Source organism: Myotis davidii, unplaced genomic scaffold (assembly GCF_000327345.1).
Source record: "Myotis davidii unplaced genomic scaffold, ASM32734v1 scaffold384, whole genome shotgun sequence".
NCBI lineage: Eukaryota > Metazoa > Chordata > Mammalia > Chiroptera > Vespertilionidae > Myotis > Myotis davidii.
In genome coordinates, this window is record NW_006295385.1 from 577,941 (window position 1) to 591,227 (window position 13,287).

The following is a 13,287-nucleotide window of genomic DNA, read 5'->3' on the forward strand; positions in this document are numbered from 1 at the left end:
CAAAGCTTCTGATATGTAACTAATTTGGAGGGACCTTTTTCTCCAGCTCATGTTATGCTGCAGACAATGAAGACACCTAAAGTTACATGAAACGGTGAACAAGACAAGTTAACAGGGTGTTGGCAGCTTACACTGCATTTCTCCGGCGCTGAAATGCTTGTCTCCTTTTTGAGAAATGAGACGAATTATTTTGCAATACCAGGTGACATGTCCAAAGCCTATGTGCCCTCGAGGCGGCGTGACCGTATGTCACTGAAGTGGCCCCAGCGGAAGGCTTGGGGAGAGCCCTTTCCAAGCAGAACTCTCTGTCTCAGGAAAGCCCACAGCAGCACGGAGGTCACCAGACATGGGATGGCAGCCTGGCCCCATTCCTAACTCTCCTCTGACTTCATTCGAATGTTCTGGGAGCCGTTTCCAGAAACCAAATTGATTTGTGTATTTATAGGTCAGATATTTGTATCATACCGTATCTACAAAAGCACGTCAGGCTGGCTCTAAAAATGTTTCAAAGGAGAAATTTCAAAAATAGTTTCGAGTAACGGCCCTATCATTAGTCTCCCACATTTATATGCTAACAGAATAAACACATATTTAGAGACTTCACATTTAATGTCTATTTAAAAAATCATTCCTATTGCTTAAAAACGTTACCTCTTATCACACTTTAATCTACCCAGTTCACTTAAGAGAAAGGGACCCGCCCTAACTGGTTTGGCTCAGTGGATAGAGCCTTGGCCTGTGGACTGAAAGGTCCCAGGTTCGAATCCGGTCGAGGGCATATACCTTGGTTGCCGGCACATCCCCAGTGGGAGATGTGCAGGAGGCAGCTGATCGATGTTTCTCTCCCATCGATGTTTCTCTCCCATCGATCCCTCTCCCTTCCTCTCTGTAAAAAAATCAATAAAATATATTTTAAAAAAGAGAGAGAGAGAGAAAGGGACCCATTGGAAGCTCCTTTCCCTGACTTCCCTTTGCTTTGTGTTTGTGACGTGTGCCCAGATGTGTGGACCGCCTACGTGCAGGCCTTAGTCCCCGGATAGAGGCCTGCAGACTCGGGCTCAGCGAGCCCAACCGCCTTCTGTCCTCTGCACACCAGACTGTCCTGAGATCACCTAGACTCAGTGTGGACAAGACCCAGGTAGTCCGCAACGTCTGTGCCGTGGGGAGGCGTGGGTTCCAAGCAGATTTGCCCTTCCCCTCTCCGTAGGTGCTGTCCTCGCCATGACTTGCGCAAGAGCTCGCATAGGCAGGGGGAGAGGGAGGAGGAAGAATCGGAGTTTCTAAGCCACGTCAGTGTGTGACCACATCATGTCCCTCTGGTGGGGCGATGCTGAGGGAACGTTACAGAATCAAGCCTCCCATCCCCAGAGCTATAAAATTAAAAATGGAGCCAGGGCTCCCCGTACAAAAACATTTCTGTCTCCACCAACATGCATCTTCCTGACAGCTGAGAAGGATGGAGGGCCTTTGCTAATAGTTCCCAGACCCACACCTCCGGGACCTGCAGGAAGGGTGCGCTCTCTGTGGATGGGCCTGTGTCTGTGGACATTCCTGCCCCTCCAGGCTGACAGGAGCCCATATGTTGACCATTAGGGTGTAAAGCAACATTCACTTAAGCCCGTCATCCAATAGGCTGTTTCTCCTCTGGTTGACTTACACGTTGTCATTAATGACACAGATTTATTGAGGGAAGAAAAGAATGTTAAAGAGCAAATGTTGGAGACCGCACATTCATCTACTCACAAGGCTTACCCTTCCCGGCATTAAAAATTGCCAAGTACAGCTAGCAAAGGCTACGTCTCCACTTATCTCAGATGATTTTACTTAATGTTTGCATAACAACTAGGAGAAGTTTGACCGCACAGGAAAGCACGTCCCATTAAATTAGCAAATGCCACTGTGAGATTAAAGCTGCTGAGGCCAGACCCTGCGAGGCTCTCCACAGCCGCACTCACTAGCCCACCCACATTACCTCCCACTGCGCCACCTGTGTCCTCTCGCCAGGCCATCTTCTCACCGTTCACCAGAGCAACTCTCTGACACCACAGACCTGCCGACTGTTCATGAGAGAAACTCTCATCTGCTGCTCCAGACTCTCCTCTGCTTCCTTTAGATTGAAAATCTTCCCCTCCTTTGGCTCTTCATAGAACTCTCCCTGACGGCTCCACACTCGGCTGAGTCCCATAACGCATGCCATGCAAAGGAGCTCATATGCCGTTTTGAAATGTTTTATCATTTCTCATTCATCTTGTTTCCCCAAGGTCAGGGGTTAGGTCTTCTATTTCTTCTATATATTGCATAATGATCAGGTGGCCAACATATATTTCCTGATTTTTTAAGCATTAAATTTAAAACAATTTAAAAAGTTAAAATCAGCTTTCCCTTGCCAAATCAGGGCATGCTTCTCCAGGGAGCAGCAACCCAGTCCCCAGGCGCAACGGTGAGAGTGGACTAGCTAACGGGTTATTTCTATTCAAATGATCTCACTTGATATATAGAGAACACACACAAAAAGTGTGGCACATTTGTAAATGATAGGTTTTAAAATGACAACGTAGAGTCTGCGACATCAAGGTGCTGTTATTGCAAACAGTAAACTGAATTAACAGTTAATTTAAAATAACTCTTCATTTGTTGAATTGTAGGAACCTTGGGAATTTCTAGGTGAAACACATCTTAAGAGACACAGCGAAGTTAGTTTGTCCAGGGCGACCCAATTAGTAATCACTGGAAATAGTGACAGGCAGCACTAGGTAGCCCCAAAGTCTGCTAATCCATAGTGCAGGGCTCTTTAAAAAAAAACTTTCCCTAGATGGGAAGTACACGTTGAAAAATATGCATTTTAAAAGAAGAGATTTACCACACAAGCACAAGATGGGTTTTAAGGGGAAAGTTTAGACGAATTAAGCAAATACATTATTTTAAAGTACTTTAACATCATTTTTTTTGTCTGCAACACATTAATGAGGTCATTAGAAATGAATTTTTCTCTATTTCTAAAAGAAAGAATGCCTATTTGGTAAATTCTTTGTTGTGAGTAGCTGAAAGTATATCAAAAGAAGAAAATGAAAATTTCATTTATTTTTTCCTAAAATGTTCTTTTGTTTTGAAAGAAATGTTTTCTGTTTTTAAATCTTCACAAATTGAATCTGATTGCCACTATCAATTAATTCAAATTAGGGCACTTTTTAATATATCCTAAAAATACAGAAATCCTAGTGAGCCTGTATTCTGAAAAGTAATGCCGATTTACTGGTCATGTCTATAACAAAACAGAATTGGATGGAAATATTTTTGCTTATGCTAACAATACAATCAAATGAACTACCCAATAATCCCACTGATAATAATAAATGAAAAAAAGCTCCTCTCCCCCAAAGAGAAAAAGAATTGAATATTTGTTGGCAGCTAAAAGCAATAGATATAGACTGCCACTGCATTTGGGACTTTCTACTTCATCCAGGGAAATGGGCAGCCGACAACAGCTTCAGCTCTGTAAATGCTCTACTCATGCACTTGAATATGAGGAAAAACTCCATTTAACGCTTAAGCTTAAATAGGAATTTTCATAAGCTGTATATTACAAAGCAATCAGTGATGAGTGAAGATGTGCTTACTCAAAGCAATCAAGATGTGCCTGTAGAAAAATCAAGTTAGCTTTAAGCTATGCCACTGTATCAACATAACTAAGAATTCAGTTGCCATTTTGATCAATGTATTTTATGTCATTTCTATCTTGCCATTCAATTCAATTCAACACATATTTAATGGTAGGTGCTGGGGGTCCAGTGGTGAGCTGATATAGTTCTTGTTGTCATGAAATCAGAGTCCAGTGGGACAGGCAGGTTAACAAAAAAACATTTAAACAAATGAATTAAAACGTGTGGCACATGCTATGAATGAAAGAACAAGTAGAGAAGCAGACAGATCCCGGAAATAGTCTAGGAGGAGAGGGAAATGAGAAAGCGGTTAACAACGGACTTGCTTGACCAAGTAGCGGATAGCTGTGCCATTTTCTGAGAAGAGGAACCTGAGGAAAACAGGTTTGGGGAGTGGGAAAAACCAGGAATTCAGTTGTGACCAGAAGCAGGTTGATAGAGATGTGAGCAAGCTGAGGGGAACTGTTAAGAATGGAATTGGATACAAGAAGAGGAGAGGGGACAGAGAGGAAGACTGAAATAGCAGTGAAATGGAGGAGACCACCCGGGAAGAAAAAACAGAGAGAAGAGTGTGGGTCTGAGTCCTGCAGATGCTCAGACTTTATTGATTGATTGATTAAATGTATGGGGATGACATTGGTTAACAAAATTATATAGGTTTCAGGTACACAATTCTATCATACATCATCTGTATATTGTATTGTGTGTTCACCATCCCAGAACTTCTGAATTTAGAAGTAGAAGAGAAGAAACTAGCAACTGAACTTGAGGAAGGCCAGCTGTTGGGGCAGGAGGAAAATCAGGGGAATGGGGTGCTTTAGGAAAGAGGGAGGAGCTAATTACATTATATGTTACTAAGAGTTTGAAAAGATGGTCTACTGGTTAATAATTAATACTAATCATACAACATAATCAATTAACTGCCTATGAAATGGTGACTTACGAGCCTCACAACTATGTTTTTCATATTCTCTTCCAGTCTCGCTGTCTTATTAGCATTTTTTAGACTCATGAATGTCTATAATAAGTCTCAAAGCACAAAGGGAGGAATAAATTTTCAAAATGATAAATGAAGGATAAGACCTTGTAATAGAGCAATGGAGTGAGGACGGAAACCTAAGAACCACCAGTTTCCTGTCTGGCTCGAGGGCTATGCCCCATGGCTGCCAACCTGGCTCATCTGCAGCCTGGGAGGCCAGGAGGGCATGGGCCCAGCTTGTCTTCCTCATCTGTGCATTCAAGGGGCTTATGACCGTGTGTGGCATATAGATGGGGCTCAATAAATATGTGTTCTGTGAAGAACTGAGGAACTTAAGATGTACTGGTGGGAACTGTGCCTTTAATATCAAAACAAGGCCCACCTGTTGCTATTTGCTCACATGTTGTTCCCTTGTTTTTAATTGGGTCACAGACACAGTGTTTAGAGGTTCTGCAGACCTGGCCACACCAAAGGGCACGTCTAGAACACCAATCTCTGTAAACCACCGTTGGCATTGGGTTTCCGTGGGTTCTAAGCTGTTGGCCAAATATGATTTATGTGAGGAAAACCCTCGATACCCGGACACTTCTCCCATTCACAGCCTACAGCTGTCAGCCAGGTACCGGGCTTTTAGTGGGCTGACCAGTTACACAACCGCAGACTCCGTTTGTTTTTTGAACTTGACTGGAGAAGGGTGGAGGGCTGCTTCCTTCCTCTGGCTGACGAGGAGACCTCCGGGTGACCTCCCGCCCGGGTCAGGGCTTGTATATCATAACCAGTGAAAGTGGCCAGTGATTAGGTGCAGACGCTACTCTGCGAGGATAGCAGCATTCCTTCGTGAGAGATGAACCTATCTCTGACTTAAGAGCTTCTTTGATTTATGGACGCCTGAGGCAATAACCGGAGCAGATAACACAGAACTGCCAGCATACCCATCCCAGAAGCCCAGCGTGCAGACCTAGCCTCCCGTATGGCCTGCAGAATGTCACATGCGCAGCCTCACACGGCTGTCCATGCTCTTCACATCAAGGAGAGTATTTATAGTCGAACATCAGAGCACTCCGTTTTCAATAGAAGACTCGGGGAAAAGGTCTCTTACTGTTGTTGCCGTAAGAATATCTTCCTTAATCGATTTTTGAGCCGATCATTTCTTAGGAATTACTAACAGTATTACCATTCTTCAAAACTTGAAGGGCTTGTAACTGACAGGGCAGTCAAGGGAACCTGGGCCAAGTGTGGGTGAAGTTGCGCCCAACTACTTTCCAAGCCCCCCCACCCCCACCTTTGTAGGCACCTCATTCCATGATATTCCCAGGTCCTCATGCTGCCTCTTTGTTAGACAGATCTCCCCTGCCCCCCAGAATTCAGGAAGTAAATTGGTGGAGTAAGGGGAGTATGGATTTCTGTTTTGATTTTTATTAATTCGTTTTGTTTACCATTACAGGCCACAAACTCTTGGGCAAGTTATGTGGCTTTTCAGAGCCTCCGTTTCCTTTTCTATAAATAGAGAGAACTGCCATGAAGATTCAGAGAAAATGCACACAAGGTATGTAGCTCAGGGTCTGACTCTGAGTAGGAATCCACCCAGCGTCCCCCTCCCTTCCCCACCTGGGGTCTGCATCTGTCTGCACCCAGGAATACCTCAGGGTCTTGACTCACCCTTCTGCAATTCTCGTCGAAATTTGCCCTGGTATCATTATGTCAGGACTTCACTGCAAGGCTGACTTGATAACCTCTGTCAAACTGATTCCAGGGAAAGCTGTGAAGGCTGAAACCATTTTAACGTGCTTACTCACAGTAAAGAGGGTTTCTGAAAATGCAGGGTCTGGAGGTGAAAGAACACGCTCTGACACTGGGCAAGCCAGGGTGGGGGATATTTTTGGGGGGTGACATTTATCTAGAGATCCTCAAATAAAAAACCTTTTCCTTCTTTGTCTTACAAATAAGAGAATCCCGCCCCCCACCATCATGTCTCCCTGGATTTCTTCTTACCTAATAATTATGGAAAAATCAGGAGTCGTGGATTACCTAAACTACTTGATGTATTTAAGTTCAAAATGCTTACAGAATGTCAGGAACAATGTCCTGTGATTTTAGTTCAATATATCTCTGGAAAGGACCTCACTTTGGAAAATAGTGGACTAGACTGTGGACTTGATCCACTCCACAAGCCACAATGACAAAACAAGCCGACTCACTCCATTCAACTCATGAGTTAATTTGAACAGGAAACAGGTGCTAACCAACAAGAGGAAAGGCATTCAGTTCCAAGTATCTATTGTTTGACCATCTTCAACCTGCTCTCCACCATTGCGTCCCCTGTGCTGGTGAGTAGAAGGTGCCCAATAAGTTGAATATTAAATGTGCCTGATATTACAAAGAGCAAAATAAAACAATATGATCACAAGCAAACAGATTGGGTGGTATGCGATGTACTCTAGGGGAAGGGTATGTTAATTTTAATAGAGAAAAAATGTTTAAAGTCTATGTATACATTGATTGATTTAAAGTTTACTGCAAACTTCTGACTAATTTGGGAGTTCCCTTTACCAGAAAATTGGCTGTCCCTAACGTAGTAAGAGTCTAGTGAAGGGAAGGGTCCCTTGGGGGTATACTCACTCTGTGACAGGTGCATGTGGCAAGGATCTTAGCCTTGACCCCAAACCTTCTTTCATGATGAGAGAGCAGAGCACAGAGGAGGAATGCCAGTGTGAGTTAGATGACGGAATCCCCCCTTCTCTCAGGTCTCAGATTCTGTCACATCTCCCTGCCTCTACAAAGAGAAGTTAGGAGCCACTCCAGGATGATCCTGAACCACACACCTCCATAACTGTTTTGACTGACTTGCTCAGATGCACACTATGGTGAGGATAAAGCCTCGTCTTTGGAAGGCCACAGACCACACAGACAGGTGCAAGTCCCTTAGCAGCTGTGTAGGTTGAATCAAGCTTTCTTGGGGGAAATCTGCATCTTATACATGTGGCTATTTGTACGTGACTCCAAATATGAAAAGTATACTCTGCCATTGCTCTGTACTTTTGCTTGCATGAACAAACACCCCGAATCACCAAAGCAATCATCGAGAATTACAATCAAGAGAATTACAGTCCTAGCCTGCTTGGTTCAATGGATAGAGCATTGGCCTGTGGACTGAAGGGTCCCGGGTTGGATTCTGGTCAAGGACACATGCCTGGGTTGCAGGCTCAATCCCCAGTAGGGGGTGTGCAGGAGGCAGCCAATCAATGATTCTCTCTCATCATTGATGTTTCCATCTCTCTCACTCTCTCCCTTCCTCTCTGAAATCAATAATATATATATTTTTTAAAAAAAAAGGAAAAAGAGAGAATTACAATGAAATATTGCAAGGTTTGCATGGATAACTTTGGCATTTTCTTAGGTTCAACTCAAAAGGGCATTAAGTATAGTTCAGGTAACTTATGAATGATCTAGGAATGTTACTGGAATTCTGATCTAGTACATTGGAAACTAACTACTTTAAAAAAAACTGTAACAGGGTGGCTCCTGATTAATCAACACCAACCGTTCACATATTTGCAAGTCAGCTAAGCTAAACTAAGCTTAGGGAGAAGAGAAGTAAATGAAGAGAATGAATAAATTACATCGCTTCCCACAGAAAATCACACTGCAGCAGTGTGCTCTGTGGCTGGCACATCTGGAGGCAGAGGAACATGATTACAAGAATGAATGAATTCAGGTGCAGATCCCTGTTCTGCCTGCCTCTTACCACCTGAGGGTCCTTGGGCAAAACCCATAACCTGTCTGTCAGAGCCTCAGTCTCCTCTCCCATAAAGTGGGATAATAACATGCCCACCTTATAGACTTCCCATGAGAATCAAGGAGAGAATGTAGACCAAGCCCTAACACATGGCAGGTGCTACGGATGTGTTTGTTATTTTAGGATCAAGAAACAGAACTGTGTTCTAATATAGGGAGTAGGAAAAGCAATGTGTGCAAGAATAACAGTGTCCTGAAGTTTCCCAATCTCCTCGTGAAGAAGAGAAAGTAAAGTCTTTGTCACTGAATATCCAGGGGGCAGTTAAGCGATCATCAAGCATAACTGTGTACTTTACTGTGCAAACTGCTTCCATCAAAACAAAACAAAACAAAATAGAAACGAAGTCCCAGGGAAGCAGGCCCTCTTACTTTTGAAATAAGGTTTTTGCTTCACAAGGCCTATTCACGTGCACGCCCTCGGAGACAGGTAGGGACAAGTTAGAGTGTCAGGGTCAAGAGCACAGGCATGGAGTCAGCCAGCCAGACATCTCTTCTCTCCAAGACCAGTGAGGTCCTGAGCTGGTCCTTCCCTTTTCTCACGTGTACAATGGGAACGATGACATCTAGGGCTGCTTATCTGACTAAAACATAAGCTGAGAATTTGGCTCTTGGTTGATCAACCAGAAGCCACTCTCTTCTTCCTTCTTCCTTCTCCTTTTTTTTTCCAGGAAACCAGTTCCAATGCGCTGATGTCATAGTGTGGCTCAAAGGATGAAATAAAACTACGTGTGTAATGATCTTAGTCCAGAACCTGGCACACAGGAGTCAATGGGTAGTTTCTAAAATGATCCCGATATCATTATCCCCAGGGTCTGTCCCAAGACCCTGAGATTAAGCAGCTACCTAACAGCAGAGAAGGACCCCAACCTCTGGGACAATCTGTATCGAAGCACAGGTTTCATGGGGATTCTGCTCAAACTGTGGCCCAGCAGGAAGGAAGCCTTGCTAGAGGTCCCCAAGCACGTCAGGAATGCTGCAGGGCACAGCAGCGGGCCCTCCGCTTGGTAGCTATGAATTCAGAGGCTGCATGTACGAACCTGCTCAAGTGCTGCAAAGAGCTAGCTCATCAACCGGGAAGGAAATGCAACCTTTCAGGTCAAAGAAGAGGCCTGGACTTCTGGTGACATTCCCTGGTCATCGTGCTTCTTGGTCAGTCTAAGGTTAGGAGCTGGTGGCCATCTGCACTGTTTTGCTGGTTCCTTTTCAATTACTTTGGAATGAAAAACAAACTGGGAATTTACATTCAAGGATGTTTTTCTGATCATGGGTTCCCTACTAAGTCTCCGAAGTTGGCTTGAGGCAAAGTTGGCTGTGGGCTCCCTATCACCTCCTGTTCACTTGTACTCGTTCTTATTTGTACCAGATCCTTTGCAAAGACTGTGCTAAGCCTGGAGTTCAGTGTGGACCAGGAGGGGTGAGAAGTGGGCACAGAACACTTGCAAAACATACCGGGGGCAGCTGTGCTAAGGCCGACGAGCTGCTCCTGAGTGGGTTCAAAGAGAAAAGGTGCTGTGTGCAAGGGGAGGTGTGGCCTCAATAGCTGAAGTGCCTCTTACACAGCCCTCATCCATCGCCCACCGGCAGCCAAGCCAGTGGGCTGAATTCTTTCTCTAGTATTTGGCAACTTCTGAGCATAGTGGAAAGCGCAAAGGAGTGTGAGGTACAGCAGATTTCAAAAACGGGCAAACTTGAAAGCCCTGGGACCCAGAGGTCTGATCTGCAAAGGGGAATACACACTGCAAAGCTATCCTCCTTTCAGCTGCAGAACCACAGGAAAGGCGCTGGGACAGTGCGGGTTAACCCACCAACTCCAGTTTTGTCCAGGCGGGAGAATTTTCCTAATCTGCATATTTTGACTTTTTTTAAGGTGTACTTTATTGATTTCAGAGAGGAAGGAAGAAGGTGAGAGAGACAGAAAGAGAGAGAGAGAGAGAAAAGGAATCATCAATGATGAGAGAGAATCATTGATCGGCTGCCTCCTGCATACCCCCCACTGGGGATCAAGCCTGAAATCTGGGCATGTGCCCTTGACCAGAATCAAACCTGGGACCCTTCAGCCTGCAGACTGATGCTCTATCCACGGAGCCAAACTGGCTAGGGCCATATTTTGACTTTTTGCCACAAACATTCTTGTTGGGTTCCCATTTCTTCAGGATCTTAGGAGAGCTCTTTGTGCACTTTAAATGTGAATGATAAGAACATGAGCTTTGCACCTGAAGGCAGCAGCTGCACTCACAGGACTGGGGAGCTAAAAACGCAGAACTGCCTTTACCCGGGCAGTGCCGACCGCTGGAGAATTACGTGCAGTGAGTAAAGTGTTCTCAACTTACCTGCATCTCGGTCCCTGATACAGTAGTCTGGAGAATTCTCAAAATACACAAGGTCATTTTTCGTTGGCTTCTTAAACCTCTTGTTAGCCACAGTGAAGCCAGTGCCGTCCTGGTTCATGACCACCTGGATGGCCCCGTTGTACTTCTTCCACAGGTAGTCACCCGTCCTCCTGAAGTCGGCCATGGCCAGCCAGCACGTCCGCAGCGTACAGGAACCGCTCACGCCGTGGCACTTGCACTCTTGCTTCAGGAACCGCTTCACGGCCTGTGGGGAGAGATAGGCTGTCCAATGGAAGTGGACTCAAGTGCGTGACATGTGCTACCACTTTCTGAACAACAAGCAGTGACTGCAGACGCAGGATCCTGGGGTTAGGACGAGGAGATGTCTGTGGTCACTTGCTGGTCACTGACTGCATAGCATGCACGGAGGTGGGAAGTGGGAGGCATTGCCTGGCTCTGGGCCCCATTGGGCTACCTGTATGTCAAAAACTGCACTCATTTGAATGTAATAGGGAACGGGGCCAGTTTGAAGAGTAAGGCAATGAATGCAGGGGTCCTAAGACTTTTTAAACAGGGGGCCAGTTCACGGTCCCTCAGACCGTTGGAGGGCCGGACTATAGTTTAAAAAAAAACTATGAACAAATTCCTATGCACACTGCACATATCTTATTTTGAAGTAAAAAGACAAAACGGGAACAAATACAATATTTGTATTTGCATGTGGCCCGCGGGCCATAGTTTGAGGACCCCTGAATTAGAGTATTCTATAAATAAATATAGCTGTATTCTATTTTAAAATGTATGCTATTATGCAAATTTGGTGGACAAACTAATTGCTAAGCCTTTGGCGGTCGAACGACCCTTTCACAGGGGTCGCCTAAGACCATCCTGCATATCAGATATTTACATTACAATTCATAACAGTAGCAACATTACAGTTATGAAGTAGCAACGAAAATAATTTTATGGTTGGGTCACATCATGAAGATCTGTATTTAAAGGGCCAGAAGGTTGAGAACCACTGCGCTAAGGTCTTCTACACTCTATCTCAGTGACCTTGATCTTCACAACAATCCTACGCTACCTACTGTCCTTATATTTCACACCTTAGGAGGGGAAGCTCCCAGACAGGTGGGAGCAGAGGGGGCAGAGTTGGGGAGCCAAGATGGCCCTCCTAGGGTTATGTCTGTGGCCCATCCAGGGCACCCAGTGAGCCTCATACCAAACACCCAGATATGAAGATATGAGGGGCATATGGGGGAGTTGGAGTTCCAGAAAAGTTCATTCTGACATCCTTAAAACACACCCAGGTCTTTGTGACCTGGCGTCCCAAACTAAAGCCATTCCTCCTTTTCAAGTCTCTGTCCTGGCCTCCAGCACTGCCTCGTGACGACAAGGACAGATTCCAGATGTCACAGGGCTCCGTCTGCCTGCTATGACGGGCTAAGGAGGGAAACACCTTGGTGACGAGCCCAAACTGGGAGGGTGCGAGTGGATTAACAGCCATTCATTGTTGGCTCCTTCAGCCCCAGAATGATTTTGACACGTTTCCAAGCATGTGAATAAATTGAGACTGACTTCCTGGAATGAAGAACATTCCTGCACACTTGGTTCTAACTAGAGCCTTGGTCAGCAACTAAGTCTGTGGAACAGACAAACCAGGTTGGAGCACCAGGTGTAAGTCACCTGGGGTGAGGCCCTGGGAGGTAACCTGGGATATTGGTATCTGTGTGTGTTTGGGGGGTGAGGGGGAAAGGGGATAAAGGAGGGTTGAGCATGAGTGCTTCAGGGAGCCTCCCACTCACATTTCACACGCACACTGGTATAACGATATTAAGCCAGAATCTCAGGAAGTAGGCAAAGCAGGAGTACAGCTACACCTCCAAGTTCTTAGAAATAATGTTCTCAACGTTACGCTAAGAATCTTGTTCAGAGTACCAGCTAGGAAAATGTCATCAAGGGGTTCCCTGCCCCTCTGTCTACACTCCCACACCAGATACCCTCCGTCTTGGGGATCCACATTGAGGAGGGGGACTGTGAGCAGGGGCGTTTCTCCCCCTCTGCTCTGCGATTGAGCCAAGGACGAAAGCCACGGTCCTGTGAGATCTCCAAGGCTGATCACCTCATAGCCCTTCCTCTTGTCGTATTGCTTTGAGTGTCTGATGGGGACAGGCCCTAATTGTCAGTTGTGACCTCTCTCGAGCTTGGGAATCGATTATGAATGCTCATTCTTCGCAGCTTTTTCCTTTTAAAGCTGAGTTATTTACTCATAAGTTAATACTCCTAACTTTAAAATGATCGGATAGCCCTGGCCTGTGTGGCTCAGGTGGTTGGGTGTTGTCCTGTGCACCAAAAAGTCACCGGTTCCATTCCCGCTCAGGACACATGCCCAGGTTGTGGGTCCGATCCCCAGTCAGGGTGCATGTAGGAGGCAACCCATCAATGTTTCTCTCTCTCTCTCTCTCTCTCTCTCTCTCTCTCTCTCTCTCTTCCTCTCTCTGTAAAATCAACTATTTTATAAAAT

The 13,287-nt window shown here is 45.3% G+C and overlaps 1 protein-coding gene across 1 annotated transcript in view; it reads right to left on the reverse strand.

Annotated features, from left to right (window-relative positions):
* Positions 1 to 13,287, reverse strand: part of WNT2 (wingless-type MMTV integration site family member 2) — a 60,619-nt gene that overhangs the window by 12,134 nt on the left and 35,198 nt on the right. The window contains exon 4 of the mRNA XM_006770009.2: positions 10,764 to 11,028. Coding sequence (XP_006770072.1) covers positions 10,764 to 11,028 — 265 coding nt within the window. The remainder of the gene's footprint in view (positions 1 to 10,763; positions 11,029 to 13,287) is intronic.